The sequence below is a fragment of the Cupressus sempervirens genome, chromosome 3, assembly GCF_028749045.1.
Source record: "Cupressus sempervirens isolate cs-2001-9-10 chromosome 3, ASM2874904v1, whole genome shotgun sequence".
NCBI lineage: Eukaryota > Viridiplantae > Streptophyta > Pinopsida > Cupressales > Cupressaceae > Cupressus > Cupressus sempervirens.
Genome location: NC_143120.1, coordinates 778,891,875 through 778,915,231, shown reverse-complemented (window position 1 = coordinate 778,915,231; position 23,357 = coordinate 778,891,875). Strand labels below are relative to the sequence as shown.

General features: G+C 36.1%; 2 protein-coding genes across 2 annotated transcripts in view; one reads left to right on the top strand and one right to left on the bottom strand.

The window, feature by feature from the left end:
• LOC149569100 (phosphoglucan phosphatase LSF1, chloroplastic) overlaps nt 1-23,357 on the top strand; it is a 254,862-nt gene that overhangs the window by 194,923 nt on the left and 36,582 nt on the right. Inside the window, exon 9 of the mRNA XM_089821883.1 lies at nt 5,981-6,131. Coding sequence (XP_089678009.1) covers nt 5,981-6,131 — 151 coding nt within the window. The remainder of the gene's footprint in view (nt 1-5,980; nt 6,132-23,357) is intronic.
• Nucleotides 9,497-12,057, bottom strand: LOC149569101 (uncharacterized). Its single transcript, XM_089821884.1, has 5 exons — nt 11,763-12,057; nt 11,495-11,647; nt 10,946-11,346; nt 10,403-10,808; nt 9,497-10,268 (listed from the first exon to the last, which is right to left on the bottom strand). Exons 1-5 carry the CDS (start codon nt 11,974-11,976, stop codon nt 10,198-10,200), a joined length of 1,245 nt encoding a protein of 414 aa, XP_089678010.1. The 5' UTR covers nt 11,977-12,057; the 3' UTR covers nt 9,497-10,197.

Below are 23,357 nucleotides of genomic sequence, written 5' to 3'. Positions count from 1 at the left end.
TCCTTGAGAGTTTGGTCTCACCAGCTCTTACATTGAGATTGAGCATAAGCTACAAAGGAAGTATAGGATTTGTTGGCTCTGTAGCATTGGGGAACCAAAGACTAGGGATCATTTCATTTTTTTGTTGTCTTATTTATTAAGTTGTCGTTTCGGGTTCGGTTCCAAGTTTGAAGTTCGATAACCGGTTCACAAGTTTGCAAAACTTTTGGAAAAGGGGGTTGGGTTTGTTAGTACGAAAACATGTTAAACTTGTAATCATAGTGATCATGCCATCATATAGTTCAATCAACAACAAAGATTCAAAACATTATCAATATCAATTTTAAGTATCATTGTTTCACGTTCATTGTTCAACTAGTGCAATGAAAATCAGAAAAAAACTATTAACATTCTAAGTTCATCAATCTTCATCTTCTTCTTCATCGGTATTACTTGAGTTAAGGCCAATTGGACCAGCAGGAGAAGCAACAATGGTATTGAAATCAAACTCATCAAAATCATCCATTGTAAGCCGAGCAATGGAAGCATCCAAGTCCGTAATCTCTGCATCTATATCTCACTTCTTTGTATTCTTTGCTCTTGTGTGAAAGAAGGGACACGTTATGCACAAATACTAGGTTCTTTGCTTTTTTTTTTATTACAACTTATTGCACTTCACTGAGTGGATGAAAGAATAGGTGCTCCAATTTCTTTCTCATGCAAAAGAACTGATAACCTATGAAGGCAACACAGGGTAAGCAATTAAAAAAGAATGAATTCAATCGTATAAAAAATTTAAAATCACTTTCTAGCCATGATTCTTTTGAAGATAAAGTAAGCTATTTATAAATAAATAAAAAATCTTACTTGTGATATGATTTTGATTGCAAGGGGCTGCAATGTTTGGAATCTTTAGCCATGGAGGTACCACCAACTATGAGCATCCTTCTTGAACCGATGACGAAAAGCATCATTACTTAGACCTCTAGCATTCACAAACTCTATTAATTCATCCATGATTACATCTCTCATATCATCATTAGGAAATATTCTTTTGAATGCTGCTTGTTACCCTTCAAACACTTCCATATCTCTATATGGTGGCAACCTTCTTGGTAGACTACAATATTGAGAGCTATAGTATTTGGGCATCAAGGCATAGGCAAGCAAATGTAGTGGAGTGGTCATTTTGTTCCATCTTTCAACAATAATTGCTTGCACTTGTTTGAAAAAGGTCTCTTGTGCTAGTAGACTACACTATTGAGAGCTATAGTATTTGGGTGTCAAGGCATAGGCAAGCAAATGTAGTGGATTGGTCATTTTGTTCCATCTTTCAACAATATTTACTTGCACTTTTTTGAAAAAGGTCTCTTGCAAATCTTGCTCCTTTTATAATTTGCTTGATTTTCTCAAGTAGTGAGTCTATGCCATCATAGATCTCTCCAAGGCAAGGCCTATCCATGCCAGTGTACCTAAGCATGCTCATAATGGGCTCAATGATCTTAAGGAGATATTCCACACATTCTCACCATGATTCAACGAATAGCCTATCCTTTATTTTGTTTGCTTTATCAGTGTTCTTTTGCTTCCATACACCCAAATTGTAGCTGATTACCATACCTTTAAGTGCATCTTTCACTTGCACAAGTCGTCTGAAGACGATTATATGTGATTCAAAATGGGTCTCAACAACCTGTGACATAAATTAGAGCAAAAAACAACATTTATTAGATACATATTTTAGAAAAGCATATACATTGCACAAGCAAAATATGAAAAATTAGAAATTGTCAAATTAAAAAAATTAAATTACTAAAGTTTAAGAGCATTTACCTTTAGTAGCTCCAATTTCGAGTGGTTTCTGAAAAGAGATTGAGTCGTGTTGGTTTTTGACAAACATTTGGATGTCCTCAACCTCTTCATACACTATTTTGATCCACTCAATTTACTTCCCAATCATTTGTAGCATAAGATTGAGTGATTGAACCACACAAGGTGTCCGAAATATATGTTGATATTGGGCTTCAACCAACAAACCAACTTCCCTACAATTCTTTGCGTTGTCCAGTATGACTTGGACAACGTTTCTTGCACCCACTTGTTCAATGACCTCAATTAGGATATAGTAATAAATGGCCCATCTTTTACTTGGCCCTCACAATCCATTGCTTTTAGAAACATTGCTCCTTTAGGGGACACTGCAAGGCATTGATCAAGGGATAGTTCCTAGAATCCTTCCACCCATCTGAAACAATTGTCACCCATGTCTCAATCCATGAGTCCCTTATGGGCTTCAATTGATCTTCAATCCATTAGACCTCTTGATCCAACAAGGTGATGCACACTTTCTCATACCTGGGGCCGCAATACCCTCTTGGAGCTTAATTGGCACCCCTCATGTAATGTCCCCTTTTTAGCATTCATAGCATGATGTTGTCGTTAGCCTATTTCCCCACGGTCCCGTAGGCTAACCAGGACATTAAAGGGACTTAGAGGCCATTTGGCCTAGATAGTTTCAGTTGCAGGTCTTTCTGAGGGGTTTTGAGGCAACTTTGGGCATACTTACTATTTATAGTAAGTCATCTTAGATATGGTCGGACATCCAGTGGTAGCGGTATGTCGATGGTAATTGTTTAAAATCGGCAAAAAGACTTGTTTATCATTGATAAGATTTGTTATGCATTGATAAAGCTATTTTATAAAGTTAAATTTAAATATTTAACTTTATTAATGCATAGACTATAGTTTGTGGGAAATATTTAAATTAAAAGAGTCCCCTTTATTTTATAACACATTGGAGACATAAGTTACATAAAAGGGAGTGATGTTTTATCCCACATTGAGAAAACGAAGGATGGAGCCCTTGTGAGAACACTATAAAAAAAATGGAAGAGCTTCTTTTAGGCAGGCTTGGAAATATCAAAAAAATTGGGAAATTTTCTGGAGATTATGTCTCAATAGTTTGAAAGACGAAATCCCTTCAAGCTGGAAATCTTGACACCATTGAAAGATATGGTCTTGAGATTCAACATAGTAGCAATTCGAAAAAGCAGATATGAAAAAGCAGAATCGAAAAAACAGGCTAAAAAAGCGGGTACGAAAAAGCAGCCCGAAAAAGCGGAACCGAAAAAGCAGGCCGAAAAAGCAATCCGAAAAAGCAGTTCGAAAAAGCAAATCGGAAAAGCAAAACAGAAGGGGCAGCATTGAAGAAAATTATTACAACCATCTACAACCAGGTTTCTTTATTAGTATTGTTTTTTTAGGGTGTTATAAGTTTCAGCTGTAAGTGTGCATTATACCAGCATTATCATTTTGTAATCTATGTAAATGCCAAAAGTCTTGGTCATATTTCATGAGCATTGTATTAGAAATTTCATTGCAAATTAAGAAGATAATAGTTGCTGGTGTCATTTAAGCAATTCAATATCATTATTTATCAGCTAGTTAGTTTGCACACCAACTGTTTGTTAAAATGCCAGTTGGCTGTAGGTGTTCTTTTCTCATGCTTAGATCATATATATGCACTGAATATTGTCAAAATTAGTAGCACACTCATGTTAGGTTATTGTGTAGTCCATTGTAGTCTTCTAGCACAAGATTCTCATTGATGCAAATTGAAGAAAAAGTCATTTGAAGCTAGCTGAAATACTATATCAGTCATACGTCCCTTGCATGTGAATTGTTTGATGAAATTCCTTGAGCTTTCATCAGCATATTTTTGAGGGCAGATTTGAGGAGGGTTATTACAGTGGTATCAGAGCTTGCTTGCAAAGTGTTTGACGAAATGTCAAACCACGAAAGTATAAAGATTTTTGGTGTTTGAAGAAGTTATACCCTATTGGGGTTATTACACCTCAACACGTCCTTCCAAAATGGAGAGAGAACAATATTAAGGATAGCCCATTTGCATATAGGCATCTTCCCACCTTAATGCCAGCTATTTCAAGACTCTTATTTTGAAAAGCAGTTTCTAGTGGTCCCTTTCTTTTGTGCACAAGGGGGACAGATTCAATGTCAATGTCCATTGCTGTACTAAAAAGGGGTGGTCTTGTACTATAACATCTGGAGGGGTTGCATTCCCTTTGCTCCTTTACTTTTATTGCTACCGAGTTCTGTTGTCCTACGTCCTTCTCTCTCCTCTGCTGCCTTATGCTCTTCAACAAATTTTAACACGGTTTCATTTGGTATAGGGGCACTTTTTTTTCTAGGGGATTTCTTGACTCCTCTTCCAATGTATCCACACAAATGACCTACCACACAATAATAAGAACTATTTCTTTTTACACCACAATCTCAACATCCCTAATGGAAAGCACCTCCTCTTGGAAGGGGTCTTATAACGTCTACATACTTCCATAGAGGAGAATCAGACCTGGGTTCTATTCTTTGTTTGGTATTGCCTACTGATGAAGAGGTAGATGTCATTCCTTTCCCTATGGCAAGAAATTAGATACATGTTCATGATTTATATGCAAGAATATGTCAAATTCTGAAAAAGTGGACAAGAACATATGAAGATTGAAAGAGAAGTGGAAAAATGAAAAAACTAGAACAAAAAAAAATAGCAAATGGATTAAGATCTTACATTTTCCAGCCATTGTAAGAGTGCAAATGTGTACGGATGATGCAAAAATACTTGAAGAACACCCACAAATCAATCTTCAAACTCCTTCTTGCACAACCGGATGCTTGCTCAAAAACTTATGTGCTCTTCCTTAAGACAAAATAACCTGTTTGGAAACATAAAAATTTATGTGCTTATTTACTATGAGATTAGGGTAGATTTTAATGCCTCTTTTAGGAGTCTTGGGATCTCTTTACCTTATTAAGATACATAGATCAATGGTGTCTTGCCCTCTATATCCCGGAGGCTACCAGACTTCAGCATCATACGCCTCAGCTTTAGGCTCCTCTGCATCGACACACTCTTTCTGACTTATTACCTCTTTCATAGTTCTCTCTTTGGACCAGGGTACAAAGCGCCGTCTTGGCACCCTCTTAGACTTTTCTAGATTGGTTAGACTCTATAGAAGCACTGGCATCCTCCATCCACTTGGATTCCCCAGAGGTGGCACTCCCTCTTGATACCTTAGAGACATTCCAAGGACACTCGTCGCTCCTCATCCTACCCTTTGGTTCACAAGTTCTTTCATGGGGCTTCAGACTCCTAGGTGCGGGGTGGTTTCTCTACAGGGTCTCCCCTGCTACTTTGTCTCTTGATCCCCTTGCTTTGGTTTTTTCTCTGCTTTGTTTCTAGTTTCCTAGGACATTGTTTGGTGTCCTTCTTGTGGTTGGTCCCTTGTACTCTTGACAATCCCTTTGATCTGCTTTGTGGTCACTTGTCAGACATCAATAAAGTTATTTTGTCTTGTCTTATCTACCATTATTTTAGTTTATATCTGAAAATTACTACTTAAAGACTTAAAATAAAATTTAAGCAATCTACATATCATGGTTAGACCTGGAAAAGAAGAAATATATAAGAGGGAGGAAGCTTTCTCACTATTGTTTGGTTATATTTTAACATTCTATGATCTCTGTAGTGAAGGGATTTCCTTCTTTTTCCAAAGACATAATGGAATTTTGACCTTATTGACTTACAAATTATATTCTTATTGGATTGCTATGTAATACATAGACTTTTGTATGTATTGATCTATCCAAGGATTAACCCTTTATGACAGGTTATTTTTCTTCCTAGATCTTGATTTTGTTTACTGTTGTAATTTTTTGCTCTTTGGTCATTGGGAGTTGTTTTTATAGCACTATTGATTAGCTATTGTATGTTGCTATTTTTTGGAATCCCCTTCAATTGGTTTCATTATTCGTAAATGTCAATAGAGTTCTTTTGTTTCTTATTATATATGAACAAAGAATGGATTGGAGTATAATAACCCCTTTTCTTTTAAAGCATTGGCAGTTTTCAAAATATCATACTTTGTTTACTTGTAGTTTTTAATCTACTGATATATTAATGGTTTCAAATTCTGCTAATTTGTAGGTATAATTACAAGTTTATTGTTGGTGGCCAATGGCGACATTCAACTACCTTGCCCAGTGAGACTGACCAGTGGGGCAATGTTAATAATGTCATTTGGATAGGTGATGTTGCTAGTGCAAAGTTTGATTCTCCCTGTCGTCAAAATGTGAAGGTATGATAATTTGCCAATATCACAGTTTCAAAATATTTGTAAAAAAAAATCCTTAATCTGAATCTCAGAGTTCCCGTAATATACCAAACTAGAAATTTGGTGTATCTTCTGATCCTTATGTAATTCTGTGATTCCTAAAGTAAAAACTACCAAATGAAACTGTCTGCTAGAAATTTATTACCAGATCCTCTATGGAGGGAAAGCATCTTCAACTTCACCACAAACTGGCAAAAATCACTTACAGATGATTTAAAAAACCTGAATTAAAATGTTAGTTAAGGTCTAACATCAAACAGATAGCCAACTTAAAAGCTACTTGTTTGCAACTACACTCAAATCTGAGAAAACAATGTTCACACAACCAATATGAGTTTTGATATAACTCAAAGTGGATAAATTGAATCTTCAAATGCCAGCAGACATACAATACTAGAACTCTAGGGTGTTAAGCATGCATCTGAATTAAACACCAATTAATCACTTTCAAAATGATTTCATTAGTTTTGCAAATTTCTGGAACAACTTATAATGATTGATGCACAATTTTGAGACTTTCAATACTAACATTTGAATGAAAATGATGAATCTACAGCTGGAGGAGCTCTATGTGGGGAATATCAGTTAAGTATGGTAGCTGGATCTATAATCTCCCCTTCTTGCACAAAAGCAACTTTGCAGTCATTAGCTTGTTTTCTATATTCTGAATTTTCTTGTAACCTAACCGACATCAAAAAAGGGACTAATAAATTAAATAATTAAAATAAGCTATCAGAAGTAATATTTCTTATCTTTTTAATTTTAGAACTTATTTAATCATTAACAAGCAGAAAGGATAACTAATTATCAAGATCAGGAAGATAATTCCAGAATTCAAGAAATGCAGATGATAATTGAGGAATTGGGGAAAAATGCAGGGAAGCGCTGTTATCACATCGAGCAAATTATTCAGGACAACAAAATGGAGTGATTGATGGATCTTCAGAAGAATCAAGGAGATTTAAGGGGTCCTAGTGGACAAATTGGAAAAACTGGAGAAAGCTAAGCATGCTAAGATGCTAGCTGCTCAAGAAAGAGAGAATTTCCAAAGAATAAAGGAAAGGCATAGAAATATGCATCTTCAAACAAATCTAGAATTAAGTATTGAGAGGATCCTTGTGATGATCAAAGTGCATGAAAGGTTAAACAAACAGAGTTTCATGAACTGTTAGCATCACAAACAATGCCGGTGATTTCAGTAGATGTTTTGCTACAGGTATTAAACTCCTATGACTTTTTCAGATTTCCATCACTGAAAGATATGATGATCTATAAAGATGACACTAAAAGATCAATTTCACCAAACTTCAATTTATTGAGTACTGTTGGTTACAGAGATCGAGATGAATTCTCTTATAATTTCAGAATTTGGACAATTGTTGAAACATTTACTAAAGAAACTTCAAGGTATGATGTTTCTCCTTCTATCTTGATGATGATGCTGAAGATGATGTCGAAATTTGGGATCCAGGAGTTTGCATAATTAACAAAGTATTTATAATGAAGCATATTCCAGGTGTGCCAAAACAGTGGAGTGGATCCATAAGGAATTTGTGAGATTGTTGTGGGATTTAAGTATCTCGGTGCAGAGGACAATTGATTGATAAATACAATTGCTTGATAACAAGCAATCTCTGGATGGGACGACTTGTAATGTCCCTAAATATCAAATATTAATTATTTAATGAGTTACTAAATTTGATATAAAATAATGAAATTAATTATCTAATATCAGTTAATAGATCAGAAAACTAATATTAAAAAATTAATTAAAGGCTGCTAATTATCAGTTGAGGAAAATTTATTTAGTGGATTTCTTTGTTAAAAGGAGAGTTTTTGGAAATGAAGGGTTGGGATTGGAAAAATTATGTATGTTTTTCCATTGTGTTAGGATAGAGACTATCAAATCATTTTGCCAGTATGAAACGGGTCTGCTGATTTATTGCAGGCTGAAGGTGACGGTGTTATATGGGATACAAAATGATGCTCATGGGAGGAGACAGTTATAGCACAGAAGCCATTTGATACCAGGAGATTGAACACAAAGGGCAAGGGGGAGCCAAGAAGTGGCAAACTCAAAAAAGCGACATTCTAGGAAAAGACAAAGTCAGAGCTGGCCTTACTGTTTGATGGAATAAATATGAGTGGATCAATAGCATCTTGCATGTCGTATCATTTCCACAAAAGAAACGTCAGAATAAACACACGAGAAATTGACAGACAGGAGTTGTAAGCCAAAAGGGTGATGTGTGCCACTAACATCCTCACCCATGACATTCAGATAAGACAAAGGAAACAAATGCAGTAGAGACTGGGCTAATATGTTTGAGAACAAGGGGAAGGTTACAGTCAAAAGCCGTGACTCACTGATTCAAGACATTGGGTAGAGGCTAGAATCTGCATCATCTTTGGGCTTCATCAATCATTCTGTAACCTCGAGGTGCTCATAATGGTTTCCATCAATTGCCCAACATACAACTGTGTTGATTGAACTTACAATCTGACTATTTTGCAGCAGGGTTATACATATCCCAAATTTCACAGCATGAATGCTGTTGACATACAATGAAGAATTGATACTAACAATTTTACAGATGAGGAAATAAAGTAAATGTATGAACCATAACTCAGGAAGATCTAATGGCATCAGAACTTTTGTCCATTAAGAGGTGCACCATTACTAATTATTTCTCTGCTACATTCTCTGAAAAGATGTGTTTAAATGCTCATCTTTGAGCTATATGTTGAATGAATATTAACTTTGGCAATGAAGGAGAATAAATGTCTTCTGTAAATGAACCTTAATTCTGCTATTAGAAGATACAATTAATTCTGGCAAAATCTCTTAGTCATTATCAGAGCAATGTACAATCTCAAATTCTGATTTAATAATTGTCGCTTCTTACAAATCCATTAATGGCTCAATATTCTTTGCAACAATTAAAACACACTATTTGTTCAAGGATATGGAACTATGTGCTTCAAAGACAAAATATAAACTGTTAAACATAATGCCAGTGTGTATTATGCAAAGAAACGTGAATCGGAATCGGATCGGAATCGGCAAGGTCGAATTGAATCGTGAATCGGCAATGAATCGGCAATGAATCGGCGATGAATCGGCAAATTTGAAAAAACCCGTTAAATTTAAAGATTTTAACAATTTAAAACTTATTTCATGCACCCTTTATTGAATATAACTTAAGCACACTATAACATCATCAAATAGAAGTTAAAACTTAACATACATAAACATGAAACATAAAATCCATCACATACGTAACTATGTTATCTAAGATTCTAAAATGTAAATTGTAGGCTAGCTGAAGTAAATAGAAATCAAATGATCATAATGATTTAAATCATAGAATGTATGTAAGATGATCCATAAGACATCAAATCATAAATTTATGTAAGAATCTAAGATGAAGATCCATGAAAGTTTGAAACTTTGAAACATATGTCTATCAATGATTCAGTATCAATATCTGTAAACAAAATATAAAAACAAGGCTCCAGCTCAAGCCTCAGGCTCATAGTCATCATCATCCTCAACATCATCCTCAAGCTCGGCTACAGCCTCAGCCTCAGCCTCTGAGTATCCAGTCTGCCTAGTAGCAAGGCGTCTAATGTAGGTCCTAGAGGACTGTCGAGCCATATCTCCCGCATATAAGATGGGCTCACGAATGTCGCTAGGGCCTGTGTCTGTGCGTGCACGTGTGCGTCTACCAATGCCTGAAGAACGTGCTCTAGCTGCCTCAGCCTCTATATCCACCTGGTCAATCCACGCACGGTCTTCCTCAGTGAAGACTGGATCTACAACCTCTGTGAGCCACTCTGATTCTGGATCAATCTCCTCCAGAATGATCGGAGAGGAGTCAGTGCCCAAAATTTGTCTGATCCTAAGACGGAGGTTGTAATGAACGAAGACAAGATCATTCAACCTCTGCACTGTCAACCTGTTTCTCCTCTTCGAGTGGATGTGCTCGAACATGGACCAACTGCGCTCACATCCAGAAGCGCTGCTTGGCTAACTCAGAATACGAATGGCAATTTTTTGAAGTTTTGGGGTTGTGGCCCCAAACATTTGCCACCATCTATCTGAAATAAGGGAAAATAAAAATAATTAGTCTCATTTACAAATTACAAATTACAAGTTAACTCTAAAATTACATAATCAACTTTAAGTTTAGAATCTAGATTCATGAACATTGAATATATTATTTAATTTTTACCTGGCTGTATTGTTTCCCGAGCATCTATGGCTACCCTGCTAGAGAAAAGTGGCCCTTCTTTATTATTGAACTTATCAAGCTCAATAATTGCAGCATTGCTATCCTCATCAGTACTCAACCTCTGGATCACTGTATATAATCCGGTGAGAACCTCCTCATCCGCCTTGAAGTCAGGACGGAAACGAAATGCCGAATTCAAAAAGTAAGTTGCTGCATGGATGGGTCTGTGGAGCTGATTCTGCCATCTCCTATCAATGATGTCCCAAATAGGGGCATACTTCTCCTGCACTCCTGCATACTGAGCTTTAATGGCCTCCTTGGCCCTATCCATGCCCTCATATATGTAGCCCATAGAGGGCTTCTCCCCATCAGCAGTTCGTAGGAGAGATACAAGAGGCTCAGTGGCCTACATATAAAGTAAAACAAAAATTTGAGTCAAAACTTAAACATAGAATAATTCAATAATATAAGGTAAAACTAAATCATTAAACAATTAGCATAGTAAACTGTAAAATATTAAATGTTAAATTGCAATAAAATTACCTTAAGTATTTCTCTAGCAGGTTTCCAAAAACCATCATCATCAAATATGCAATCCACCACATCTATCCCTGCAGTGGTTGTAGCATAGGAAGATGAAATCCACTCCCGCCCAACAAACATGCTCCTCAAATCATCCCTTGATGTCAACAAGGACTGCAAGGTGATGAAATTCGAGGCAAACCTCGTGATCCCTGGACGAGCTAACTCTTTGTCTCCTGTGTACTTCCTCATTGTGCTAAGGACAAATGAATGATTATAAATAAACTTACATATTTTTTTTGCCCTTTCCACACATGACTTGACCCACTCAAGTTTGCCAATTTCCTCCAACATGAGGTCAAGGCAGTGTGCTGCACAAGGGGACCAAAATATGGTGGGGTGCCTCTCCATCAAAAGTTTGCCTACAACAATTTTAAGATAATTAGAAATTCAAATTTCAAACATGTTAGAACTTAGAACTTAGGAAACTTAGAAATTCTAAGTTAGAATTAGAAAAAGTTCAAAATTCAAATAAATTTATTTTCAAAACTTAAAAAGTTAAAAGTTTACCTGCAGCAACATAACTTGCTGCATTATCCGTCACCACTTGCACCACATGTTGTTCCCCTACCTCTGCTATAACTTCCTCAATAACCTCACATAAGTATGTGGCGTTTTTTACATGAGCAGAAGCATCAATGGATTTGAGGAACATGGTATATCCTACAAGTAACAAAACAACGAATTATAATTACTATTAGCAATCAACAAATCAAAATTTGAAATAGTCAATCACGATTCAAAATTATGTATGTAGGAAAGTAGAATGATCAATCACCTCCACAGGATACAAGAAAATTGAGGAGTGTTCTTCCCCTCCTATCTGTCCAACCATCAGTCATGATGGTGCAACCCTTTTCGATCCACTCCTTTCGGTTGTCCTCAAGCTCATGCCTCATATCCTCAACCATTTCCTCCAGGAGGTATCCACTCAACTCAGCCTCAGTTGGGGCTTTAAATCCCGGACCACAAATGGCAACTGCATCTATCATGTTCTGCCAATAAGGAGTCCTGTCACAAATAGATAATGATATTGATTAGAAATTTAGATGTCAAAAACTAAAATCATAAAACAAGTAGATATAATTAAAGTTTTACTTTTACTTTTAATTTTAACTTTGAAGATAACAAAGAAAAAAGAATCAATTACCTGGCTGCAATAAATGGAATGTTGCAAAAGTACCAGAATTTGCAAATCTCTTTTCTAGCAGCATCATGAATCTCCTTGTTCAAACCCATGCCCTCAAGCGTGGGTTGGGAGCTAGGAGTAGTGCGGGGCACAAAGTAACTATCCATTCTGCTTTTTCGCACTCTAGGCCGCAATAGGTTGGTGTTGGACTCTGTCTCAGTATGAGACCGACTACCACTAACACTCACATGAGCACTAGCACTAGGATGAAAAGGAGGCCTAGAAGAACCCTCCCCAACACAACCTACGGATGCGGAAGCTGATGCAGATGCACTTGCAGATGTAGATGCGGTTGCGGATGTGGGAGCACGGGAGCCAATACCTCTTAACCCTTCAAGTTGCATTTTCTTAGTCAACTTGTCTTGTTCAATTTTTTCTAATGCCACTAAACAAGAGCGTTTTGCCTCAGCGGTTTGTTGAGTGCAAACTGTGACATCATGGCCAGGTATGCCAGCAATGTGGTATTTCAATCTATAGATACCTCCCGAATTTATTTTTTCTTTGCAAAATATACATTTTGTTTGATATTTGGTTCTCCCAGGAAACTCTTCATTATATTTCCAGCATTCATCTTTTTTACCCATTGTGGAAATTGGAAAATGAAAGCAAAGGGCTGCTGCAATAAAAAAATTCATGTAAAAAATCAAAGTTTGCAACTAATAAACAAAAACTACAAAACAACAAACCCTAGTTTGCAATTTAGTAAAACTAAAAATAAAAAACATTCAAGATTTGCAAATGAACACTAAAAAAATTTAACAAAAAATGCATACTACACTAACATGCAAAAAAAAAACCAACACTTACCTCTTGCAAATGAGTTGAGGAGTGTTGATATTGACTCCTTAATGCTCCCAATGCAATTTATGGCCTCCCCAAATGGACTTCTGATCTCTTTGGTGCTCTTCCTTCTTGCCGGTTGGAAACCTATGGATTCTCTTTTCTCTTCTTCTCTCTCACTCTTCCTCTCTTCTACTCATACTAAGCAAATAGAAGGCTCTTTAGGGTTATAACAAAGAGGAAAGTCAACTTAGAAAGCAAATAAAACATGTGTTTTTTAAAAAAAATTGAACTTTCTATCCTTGCTGCCGCGGCCGATTTCTGGCGATACCCGATGGCGATTCTGACGATTTTTTCCATGAATCGCCGATTTTGGCGATTCAGGCGATTCATGCAAAAAAATCGCCACCAGCGATTTCCGATTCCAAAAAAATCGGGAGCCATGAATCTTATCGCGATTTCGGCGATTTCATGGCGATTTTTGGAACTATGGTATTATGGTATCAGATAGTGTTGTCGTGCATTTTGTAACCACAAAATGTAGGTAATAGTATGGAACTTTTTCAAATTAGTTTCGCATTTCTCTAAGTTTAGATCATTATTTAATTGGTTAGTATTGATCAACCAATTAGTACCAATTGATATAATGGACTCTTTTACTAAAGGCTTTCGTCAAGTCTTTTTTGTTTTTTTGTTTGTTGAGCCTATGTTTGATTTTTGAGACCTTTGTTGCCATTTTCTTTTTTTTTGAGTGTGTGTTTGTTAGTTTTTAGTCCTTTGGTTTTGCTCAAGTCATTGCTTTTGGTTTTCCCTTCGATTTGATCTAATCTAGAGCTTAATTGGAGTTGTCTGTCAAAAGATATGGCCATTTTAGTGCCCAAATAGTAGACTTTTTTGATGCAACAACACAAATTAAAAATATTATGTTATATTTTTAATTTGAGATTCACTTTTTGAAAAATATAACTTAAATTCACTTTATGTTATGTTTTTAAGTTACTATATCAATTAAATATTCACTTAAAGTAACTATAGTGCACTTTATGTTATATTTTTAAGTTGAGTTTATTTTTTGATTTTTCACTAAGTGACTATATTAACTATATAGTTCAATTTAATTTTTGACATTTAAATCAAATGCTCTAGTAAATATTACTTAGTAAATGATATTTACATGTTATATTGTTAATATGATATGTAAATATAATTTGTACCACTTAAGTAATATTTTATTGAAATTAAATTGACATGTGCTTATTAAATCACTTAAAGTCATCAAAAGTGGACCTTTTTCATGTCATTACATGTAAAATTCCATCAAAAGTGGACCTTTTTCATGCTATTGCATGTAAAATTGAACTTAAGAGTATAAAGTCACTTAAAGTGGACCTTTTTGATGCCATTTCATATAAGCTCACTTAAAATATGCAATGACATAAAAAAGGTGAGCTTTTGCCTTAATATGTATATGCAAGTTTTTAAAATATGCATTCACCTCCAAAAGGTGAGTTTTTAAAATATGTATACACATTGAAAAGGTGAGTTTTTAAAATATGCATATGAGTTTTTACACTAAAGACATGTTTTTAATATATGCATACACCTCCAAAAGGTGTGCTTTGCATTAAAACACATGCTCTTGCCCTTCCAAAACCCGTTTTTGGAGAAACTTCATGCAATGAACTCTCAAGAACATGTTTTTGGTGTTTTTGCTTAATTTCCTCCATGAAATTTTTTGAAATCTTCTCGATTGGGGTTGTTTTTGCAAATCTATTTGTTTCCAAATATTGAATGTTGAGATTTCATGCTAAAAATGAGTTCTTCATGATGATTTTCAGTCACTTTTTTCTCCAAAAAATGTCCATTTTAGAGTGATTTAAATCACATTTTGGCTCAAATATGATTTGGTTTGGCATTTCAATCTATATATTACTATTGAAGAACACGTTTTTGCTAAAAACGCCCATGAAATTGGGGTTTTTATCCACTTTTTTGCATTTAGAAGCCAAGTTTTTGCATTTGGGTCCTCGTATATGCATTTGGGAAAGTTGTTTTTGCATTCACAAGCCAAAAATGATTCAAAAACTGTAAAACATGCATTTTTTGGCCATGGTTTTGCAAAAACGGCCTAGATTTTGCATTAAAAGTCATGTTTTTGTTCAAAAAACTCAAAAAATGGCATTTCCAGCCCAGACCTTTGATCAAGAGGGGTCGTTTTTGAGTTTTAAATGCATGCTGTTGTTTTTGGAGACTACGTTTTTGGCATTCTCATGTCAAATTTGACCACTAAATGTCCATTAAGTACGAAAGAAGTCAAATATTTGTTTGCAAATCTAGATTTGGAGGAGAATCGGTCTTCAAGTCTATAATTCTTGCTATTTTGGTTCATTGATCTTCAGGTAAGTGGACATTTTCAATCTTATTCATTAATTTGTGCTTATCTTGCTATTCTATTGCATATTATGGCTTGTCATTGCACATTTGTCCAAATATATGCCATGAATAGTGCATTTTTCCTTTAAATATGATGAAAATTCTCATTTTCATATTTTTGGATTTTCTCCAAATTCGAATTTGCATGTTGAAGTGGCTTGCTTGTTGACATGTTTGAGCCATTTGCATAAGGTACGTTTTTCGTTTCTCTTTTGCGTTTGAGTTTTGCTAGTTTTCTTTTCGGGTTTTCTTCATTTTGAAGAACTTTTAAGTTCTTTCCCAAGAACTTGGTCATGTTTCACTTCACTCCACCTTCCATTTCATGCAAAAGCATCATCACATTCCGTTTCCATCTTTCGTGCCACAACACTTCGCATCTCATCCGTCAAATGTGATTACATGTATTTCATCCCATCCATCATTTGCACGTACATGTAATCTCATTTTCCATTTCCATTTCCACTCATCTCGCTTTCCGCATGCAATCACATGACACGATTATATGAAAAGTCTTACATGTAATTGCATCTCTAAAACCTATTTTTGACTGAAGGTCACACTTTTAAAGTGAAAAGTTGTCATTTGCATGCATTCCCATGCATGAAGCACTTTGCATCAAAAAATAAGAAGTAAAAGGTGCTGATGGAAAGTTGTTTCGAGTTTATATCTAAACACTGTCAAGGTCTTCAAAGTGTCGGAGACTCCAGAACGAGTCAATCTACAAAGGAGAATTCACGACAACTTGAGTGAGAAAATCTTGATCACATCAAGTTTTCAAATGACAACGAATAATTCATCAAAGAGAGTCAGAGGTTATCAAAAGATGCAAGACAATGGTTATCAAGCTGAATGTAGTGGCACAAAATACAATAACTCTCGATCCCGTGGTCATCCAGGATAGCATCACCAAGTACAAGGCCTTTTAGGACAATCCTTAGGATTGTTTCAATTCTCTTCCATCTTTCAATTATTATATTCCCTCGGGTAACTATTTCTGGTTCCCAAAGCAACCCAAAAACAGTAGAGCACCATTAAATTGCAAAGACTCCTATGGCGAAGAAGACACTGTGGATGTTAAAAAAATAGTTATTGGCAAAAATAGGAAGTTCTATCCCTTTGATGGAATAAAGTCCGAAGAAATTGAAAATCCCAACTGTCCTTTCTTATCAGTCAATTTGTGCAAAGAAGTGGAAGAGTAGCGAGGGCTAACGCTGGTGAAGTCGAATCAACAGCGGATCTGAAAACATTATCAAATAAGAAAAAGTCAAAATAAAAATAGGAATAGCCTATTCCAATAACAAGCCTTTTTGGTAATGGACATATGCTCATTTTGGGGCCAAAATGGGAATACGCATTCCTATTCCCATTCTGATTTGGCGCACCAAATGGAGAATACAAAACAAATTCTAATTTTCAATTCCTATTCCGATTGTGTTCCAGCAACCAAATGAGCCCTAAAGCTCTACAATCATTGTAGGTGGCTACAGTTTAAGGCTTGACAGGGTGCGACTAGTGTCTAGGAGGCCTGCATTTGGAATTAGAGGCTTGCAAATTGTTACTAGGCCTGCGTTTTTCATTTTTGGGGAATTGAGGCTCACGTGACAATTCTAGGTGTGTGGATTTGTTGCTGAAGGGAGCAGTTGAGGCTGGGAAGCCAGTGTGATGCTTGACATATTTATTTACATGCCTGCGTCCTATTAGATAGTGGAGGACATTGCTATCAAGCTGCTGATTGGGCTGGGAGAATTCAACATTGCAATAAAATCAGGTTCTTTAGTTTGTAATTCAATATTGGTTACATAGTTTGAAATGTATAGTAGGATCAAGTTTGAAATGCATAGTAGGATCGTTCTTGTAATCAATAATATAATTGGAGCTTTATAGTGATTAAATAAACATTCAATATAAATTGTTAAAGAATACTTTCAATTCAATTATTTGTATGCAAACATAAAGGAGACTTATAAATCATTTGTCTTAAAGTCTGATATAGCTGGTAATTGTGAGTAGTTCATTACACATCCTAGTATCATGCTCGAGATTTAAAAAACATCTTATTTACAATGACAACATAATTGCTCACCAAGTGTTTGACAACAGAATGTGAAGGAAATTGATGTGTTTAAGCTATAACCGATCAGGGTTATTATAGTGGTACTAGAGCAGTTTCGTGCCAGCCTATAGGAATCGGGCTCAGTTATCAAATTGTTTCAGTGATTGATATTCAATGTCATGGATGGCAACAAGAGATTTATTTTGGGTAGACATTATACCTACAGAGATACTTCACCGCCTAGAGATGGAGTACTTGAGATACATTTTGGTATTCTGAAACAATTGAATGTGTTAGTAAATGAGTTGAATCAAAACCAGAAATGGATGACCAAACTGATTTCAAATCCAGAATTTGAGCAAAGCATAATATCATTCTTCAAGGGAAGAAACTTGTTGATATAGTGGACACTATTAGAGAGGAAGAAAATGTTTTTAGTCAAAACTCTAAGTCTGATTTTTAATATCAGGAGTGGCTTATGTGAGATTACAGTTGCACTTGTTGTCATGGTAAGGTCCAAAAATGTTGGTGATAGAGTAAGGGATGATAGTGTGCATGATATTGTTAATATTGAGAGAGATAATGTGGATGTAGACAAGTGCATTAGTTCTAATTTGCTTGACAGCAGTAAGAATTTTTGGCATCATGACGATACTACAGTAGTTGTTGATGAGCAGGATTTTCCTCTTGAGTTACCACATGATAGTGCTCAGGTGTTGGACACATTGGCTCAAAGTGTGATTGGGATTTATGCCGGGTTGAGCCAGAAGATAAGAGTTGTTGGTATTGAGTGCATAGGATCATGCTTTGATGGTGATCTAGTGACAATGGAAGTGAGAGCATGTAGTGATATTGTTATACCATCAGGTACTTCCATGCTAGATGAGCCATCTAGTAAGGTACTTAGCAACAATACCGTAGTTATTCAAGTGTGCATTGCTGATAGCATAGATGATGCTGCACTTCACGAGTTGAGTGATGTACAGACAATATCATGTTACAGTATAGATATTGGGATTTTCTTTATGGACAATCCTATGTTTGAGATGGATTGAGCATTGCCTTATGACAATCCTCTTTTTGAGGTTGATGTTGATCACTCACTTGAGCATAGCTGGGCACGATTTACACCATCTGCAGGCACAATGCAGTTTCCTATAGTGTCTGTTACATCCCAAATTTTGACCCAATGTAAAATGTTCATATAGCCGTTGAGGTTCACATGAAGTCAGTACGATTTACACCATCTCCAAGCACAATGCAGTTTCCTATAGTGTTTGTTACATCCCAAATTTTGACCCAATTTAAAATGTTCATATAGTTGTTGAGGTTCACATGAAGTCAATTGATATTCCAACTGAACATGAAATATAACTATATGCAAGAGGTAGGTTTATCTGATGGATTGTTATCTCTGTTTTCATTTATTTGAATAATGAATATGAGTGTATTTTCCTAACTGAATGTTATTGCCCTAATTGATACAATGGTATGTAATGCCCTCAATGATCCAATGGTAATAGATGCCCTAATTGATACAATGGTATGTGATGCCCTAAATGATACAATGGTAATTGATGCCCTAATTTATATAGTGGTATGTGATGCCCTAAATGATCCAATGGTAATAGATGCCCTAATTGATACAATGGTATGTGATGCCCTAAATGATCCAATGGTAATTGATGCCCTAATTGATATTATGGTATTTGATGGCAATCGTCATTTGATCCTAAGTGGTATTTGTGTACTAACCTAGGTGTTTGCAGAAGCATCCCTAGATTGATTTTCGGTTTCAAATTCCATGGAATGTAGATTTTAATTTCCATAGCAAATTCATTGATGGTGTTTTCAATTGTTAGTTATGAAATTTCCATTTAATTGATTGTAACCATTAATCTCATTCACATGAACATAACTGATATAATTGTCTTCCTATGAAAATGAAGTAATAACTATATTTCTTTGATATGTTGGTTGTTAGTTAAGACCTGGGAAAAATGGTTGTTATAGTGTCGGTGATGTTCTTGTACTTGCAAATTCTGATGAGGATGATACAGTTGAGAGGAGTGCATTTTGAGAACAACAAAGAACCACATGCTACACCAAGTTCTCCTGTGGCTTCATCTTTTGTTAGGATTATTGATGATGATCATGATTCCAGTTAGGTATATAGGGAGGGTTATGTAGTGGGGAGTATGTACTACTTCACATTTGATCACCATGGGCAAGATGTTTGGGTTGGCACAAAGGACATACTAAAACCTTTTATGGATTTGCCTTCTAGGTACTTTGGATTCTACATCATCAGCACAAGTACTGAGTGCTATCTTACTGATGTGGTTTCTGATGGTGTTGAGATGGTTCAGCGATGACAAGGATGTCACTTGCTTCTTCCTATGGGATCTAGGTGGAGGTTGGTGTTCAATGTGTTGTTGGATTGCTTGAGACAAGTGGTCTCGGGGAGGGAGGATTGTAATGTCCTCATTTTTGGTGAGCTCCTGCAGTTGATTGAGTCAGTTCATCATATCGACCCTCATGAGCTGACAGCATGTTTTGGGGGTCTCAGTTGTTGACTTATTATTTTAGTAAGTCTAATTCAGGAAGTTACCATATTTGGTAGTGCAGATGGTGGCACCGACAGTTGGTCATCACTTGCAGAGGATTGGGCTATTTATTGCATGGGCTCCTATTTATTAATTAAATATTGAAGTTAACATTATTATATGACACTTTTTTTATATTTAAAAATTATAAAGCGATGTTGTGTTGGTGAAGCTTCTTAAGTGGAGTTTCCTTTGGGAAACTTGTTTCATTGGAAGATTATAAATACGAACCTATTTGATGAGAAAAGTATCTAATCGATTATTCACTTTTGTCGCCTCTGAAGAGTTATGATCTGAGTTTGATGAATTATGTGGCCTTGTTGAAGTGTAAGGGTTTGAGTTTGAGAAGTGCTTTTTGATTCCACAGCTGAGGTATCGTGGATCAAGTTCTGAAATTTGTTGGAATTGAACTCCCTACAGTCCCTACTGCATTTAGGAAATCTATCCAATTGAGTATTTGCTGGCTAGGAGATATTATTCTTCTGAGAACTCTAGAGTGTTATATTTTTTTGTTTACTGTGGTTAAGAAGACTGTGATTGCTGGAGTTGCATTTATTTTAGTTGCTGTTGAGAAGAGGTTAATGCTGAGGGAATTGATTGCCTTGGGTGGGAGTTAATTTGCTGCTATCAAATTATTCAGACCTGTGATTTTGTCTGGGGCAAATCGTGAGCATTTTGAAGGGATACAGACACACCCATAGCAGCGTTTTGGTCCATTCTTCATACTGCGACCACCCTTAAAGGTCTGCAATCATTTTAGGTTAGTACAACTAGGGCTTGACAGGCAGTGATTGGGGTCTAGGAGGCTTGTGTTTGGAATTAAAGGCCTGCAAGCTTTTACTAGGCCTGTGTTTTCTCATTCTGGAGTTCATTTGGAGGAATTGAGGCTCACGTGAGAAGTCTGCATGTGTGGATTTGTTGTTGAAGGGAGTGGTTGAGGATGGGCAGTGTGTGTGATGCTGGACATAATTATTTACATGCCTGCGTCCTGTTAGATAGTGGAGGACATTGTTATCAAGTTGTCGATTGGATTGGGAGAATTCGCCATTGCACTAAAATCAGGTTCCTAAGTTTGTTATTCAGTCTTGGTTACATAGTTTGAAATGTATAGCAGGATCATTCTTACAATCAACAATATCATTGCAGCTCTATAGTGCTCAATTAAACACATAGTATAAATTGTTAAAGAATACTTTCAATTCAGTAATATGTATGCAAACATAAAGGAGAGTTATATATCTTGAAGTCTGATTTAGCTGGAAATTGTGAGTAGTTCATTACACATCCTAGTATTGTGCTTGAGATTTTAAAACATCTTATTTACAATGACAATAGAATCACTCACCAAGTGTTTAACAAAATGTGAAACCATTTACTTGTGAAGGAAATTGATATTTGTTTAAGCTATGACTGATCAGGGTTATTACAAATTGGTGCTAAGGGCCAACTATGTCCCTTCTAGCCTAAATAATTCTTGCCAAAATAAGCTGAGAAACTTGGTGTCCCTATCACTAATGGCGGTCTTAGCAAAACTGTACAATCAGAAAACATCTCTTAAAAACATCGCTACCTAAGAGGATGTCCACTCAGTTGCAACAACAAAAAAGTTAGTGTATTTTGTCAACCGATTAACCACAATAAATATGCTATCCTTGTCGACACCTTTGGATGGCCCGTGACTAAGTCCATAGATATAATCTTCCATTTATGCTTAGGAATCAACAAGGGCTGCAATAGACTAGTAGGATAGACATGCTTGGACTTGTTCTATTGACAAGTCAAGCACTCTCTAACATGCTTAAGAATGCCATGCTTAAAGTCTTTCCAAGAGAACCTCTCTCTAATCTTAAAGTACCTGGGGTGACTTGCTATCAGATTATCAAGTACTGCCTGCAAAATTTGATTTTTAAATTTGGATTCAAGGGCCAAATAAATTTTGATTTTGTAATAGATGTAATGGACACCCCTGAATTCGCAAAAAAACTAAACCAACTGCTGAAAGGAATTATGTCAAACAGTTTGCATTCAACTCCTTATTTCTCCATTTAATGTTTAAACCCCTTATAACTTCGGAAATCAAACGTTTATTTGTTTGTTGTGTTTTGTGCATGGAATAGGAATCATACAACATAAACAAGAGATAAACTACAATAATATGCAAAGTGGACTATGAACTGCTGTCGATAAAATGTTATTTTCAGAATTTAATTATAAATCAAATACATGACAGATTATCAACTCACTAATTACTCTAATATCATTGGCATAATACTCCAGCCCATGCTTTCGAACTTGCTGCTATAGTGCCACATGAATAGTGCTGCATGAACAGTGCTGCTACAGTACTTTGTCTTCCAAATAGTCTACTACCTTCATAAAATCATTCCCTCAAAGCGGCATAAGCATCAAACAAGTAGTGAAGAAGATATGAGCAAAATATCAAATCCGCCTATTGCTGGAAATGCAACCAAACTGCCTGAGAGCGAAGCTGATAGCAATGGATTCTGAAGGCCAAACCCCAAGGGAATGACGTCTAGAATGTCACATGAGAGGATAGACATCCTCTAATGCCAAGAATAGACCTGCAACTCACACATCCATTTTCTTTTCATATTCAACCTACCAGGGCCACAAGCTCTCCTTTTTATTTCGACTTGATAGGGTCGACCCACTTTTCTATGGGATAAAGTGTTCTAAAATAAAATAAAATAAAATAACACCTTATGTCTCCCTTGGGCTTCCCTTTTCCAACACAACCCAACATGAATAATATTAAAGTAACACTTTACTATTTTCACATTTAATTTAAATGTTACTTTAATAAACTTTGGGCATGAAAATAAAATAGTAATTGGGCTAGGAATAATATGAGTGATATCTCGTCGAAAAGCTCTCATCGAGGAGCATCAAACCCAATCACAAATTCTGACATTGCCCATGCCCTGTTGACTTACTAAAAATAGTAAGTTTTCCCAACACCATGTAAATCAACTCTGTTCTGGCCCAAACTGGAAATGACTAGGCCAAAACATCACAGGATCCCACTGAACTCTTCATTAGCCTCCGGGACCACGCAAAAATAGGCTAATGGTCACACAATTGGACAACTGCTAAAGTGAGGACATTATAGTCTGCCTCTCTTGAAATTGTTTGTCCTCAAGCAATCTCAGTCCTGTTTGCTATAACACCTGCTCACTCTCCCAAGTAGCATCCTCCTTTTGTAGGTCTCTCCATCTGACTAAATATCCTTTAACAACCCTGTTCCATAGAGTCCTCTCCCTGGCATCCAGAATAGCCTTAGGAATCAATACG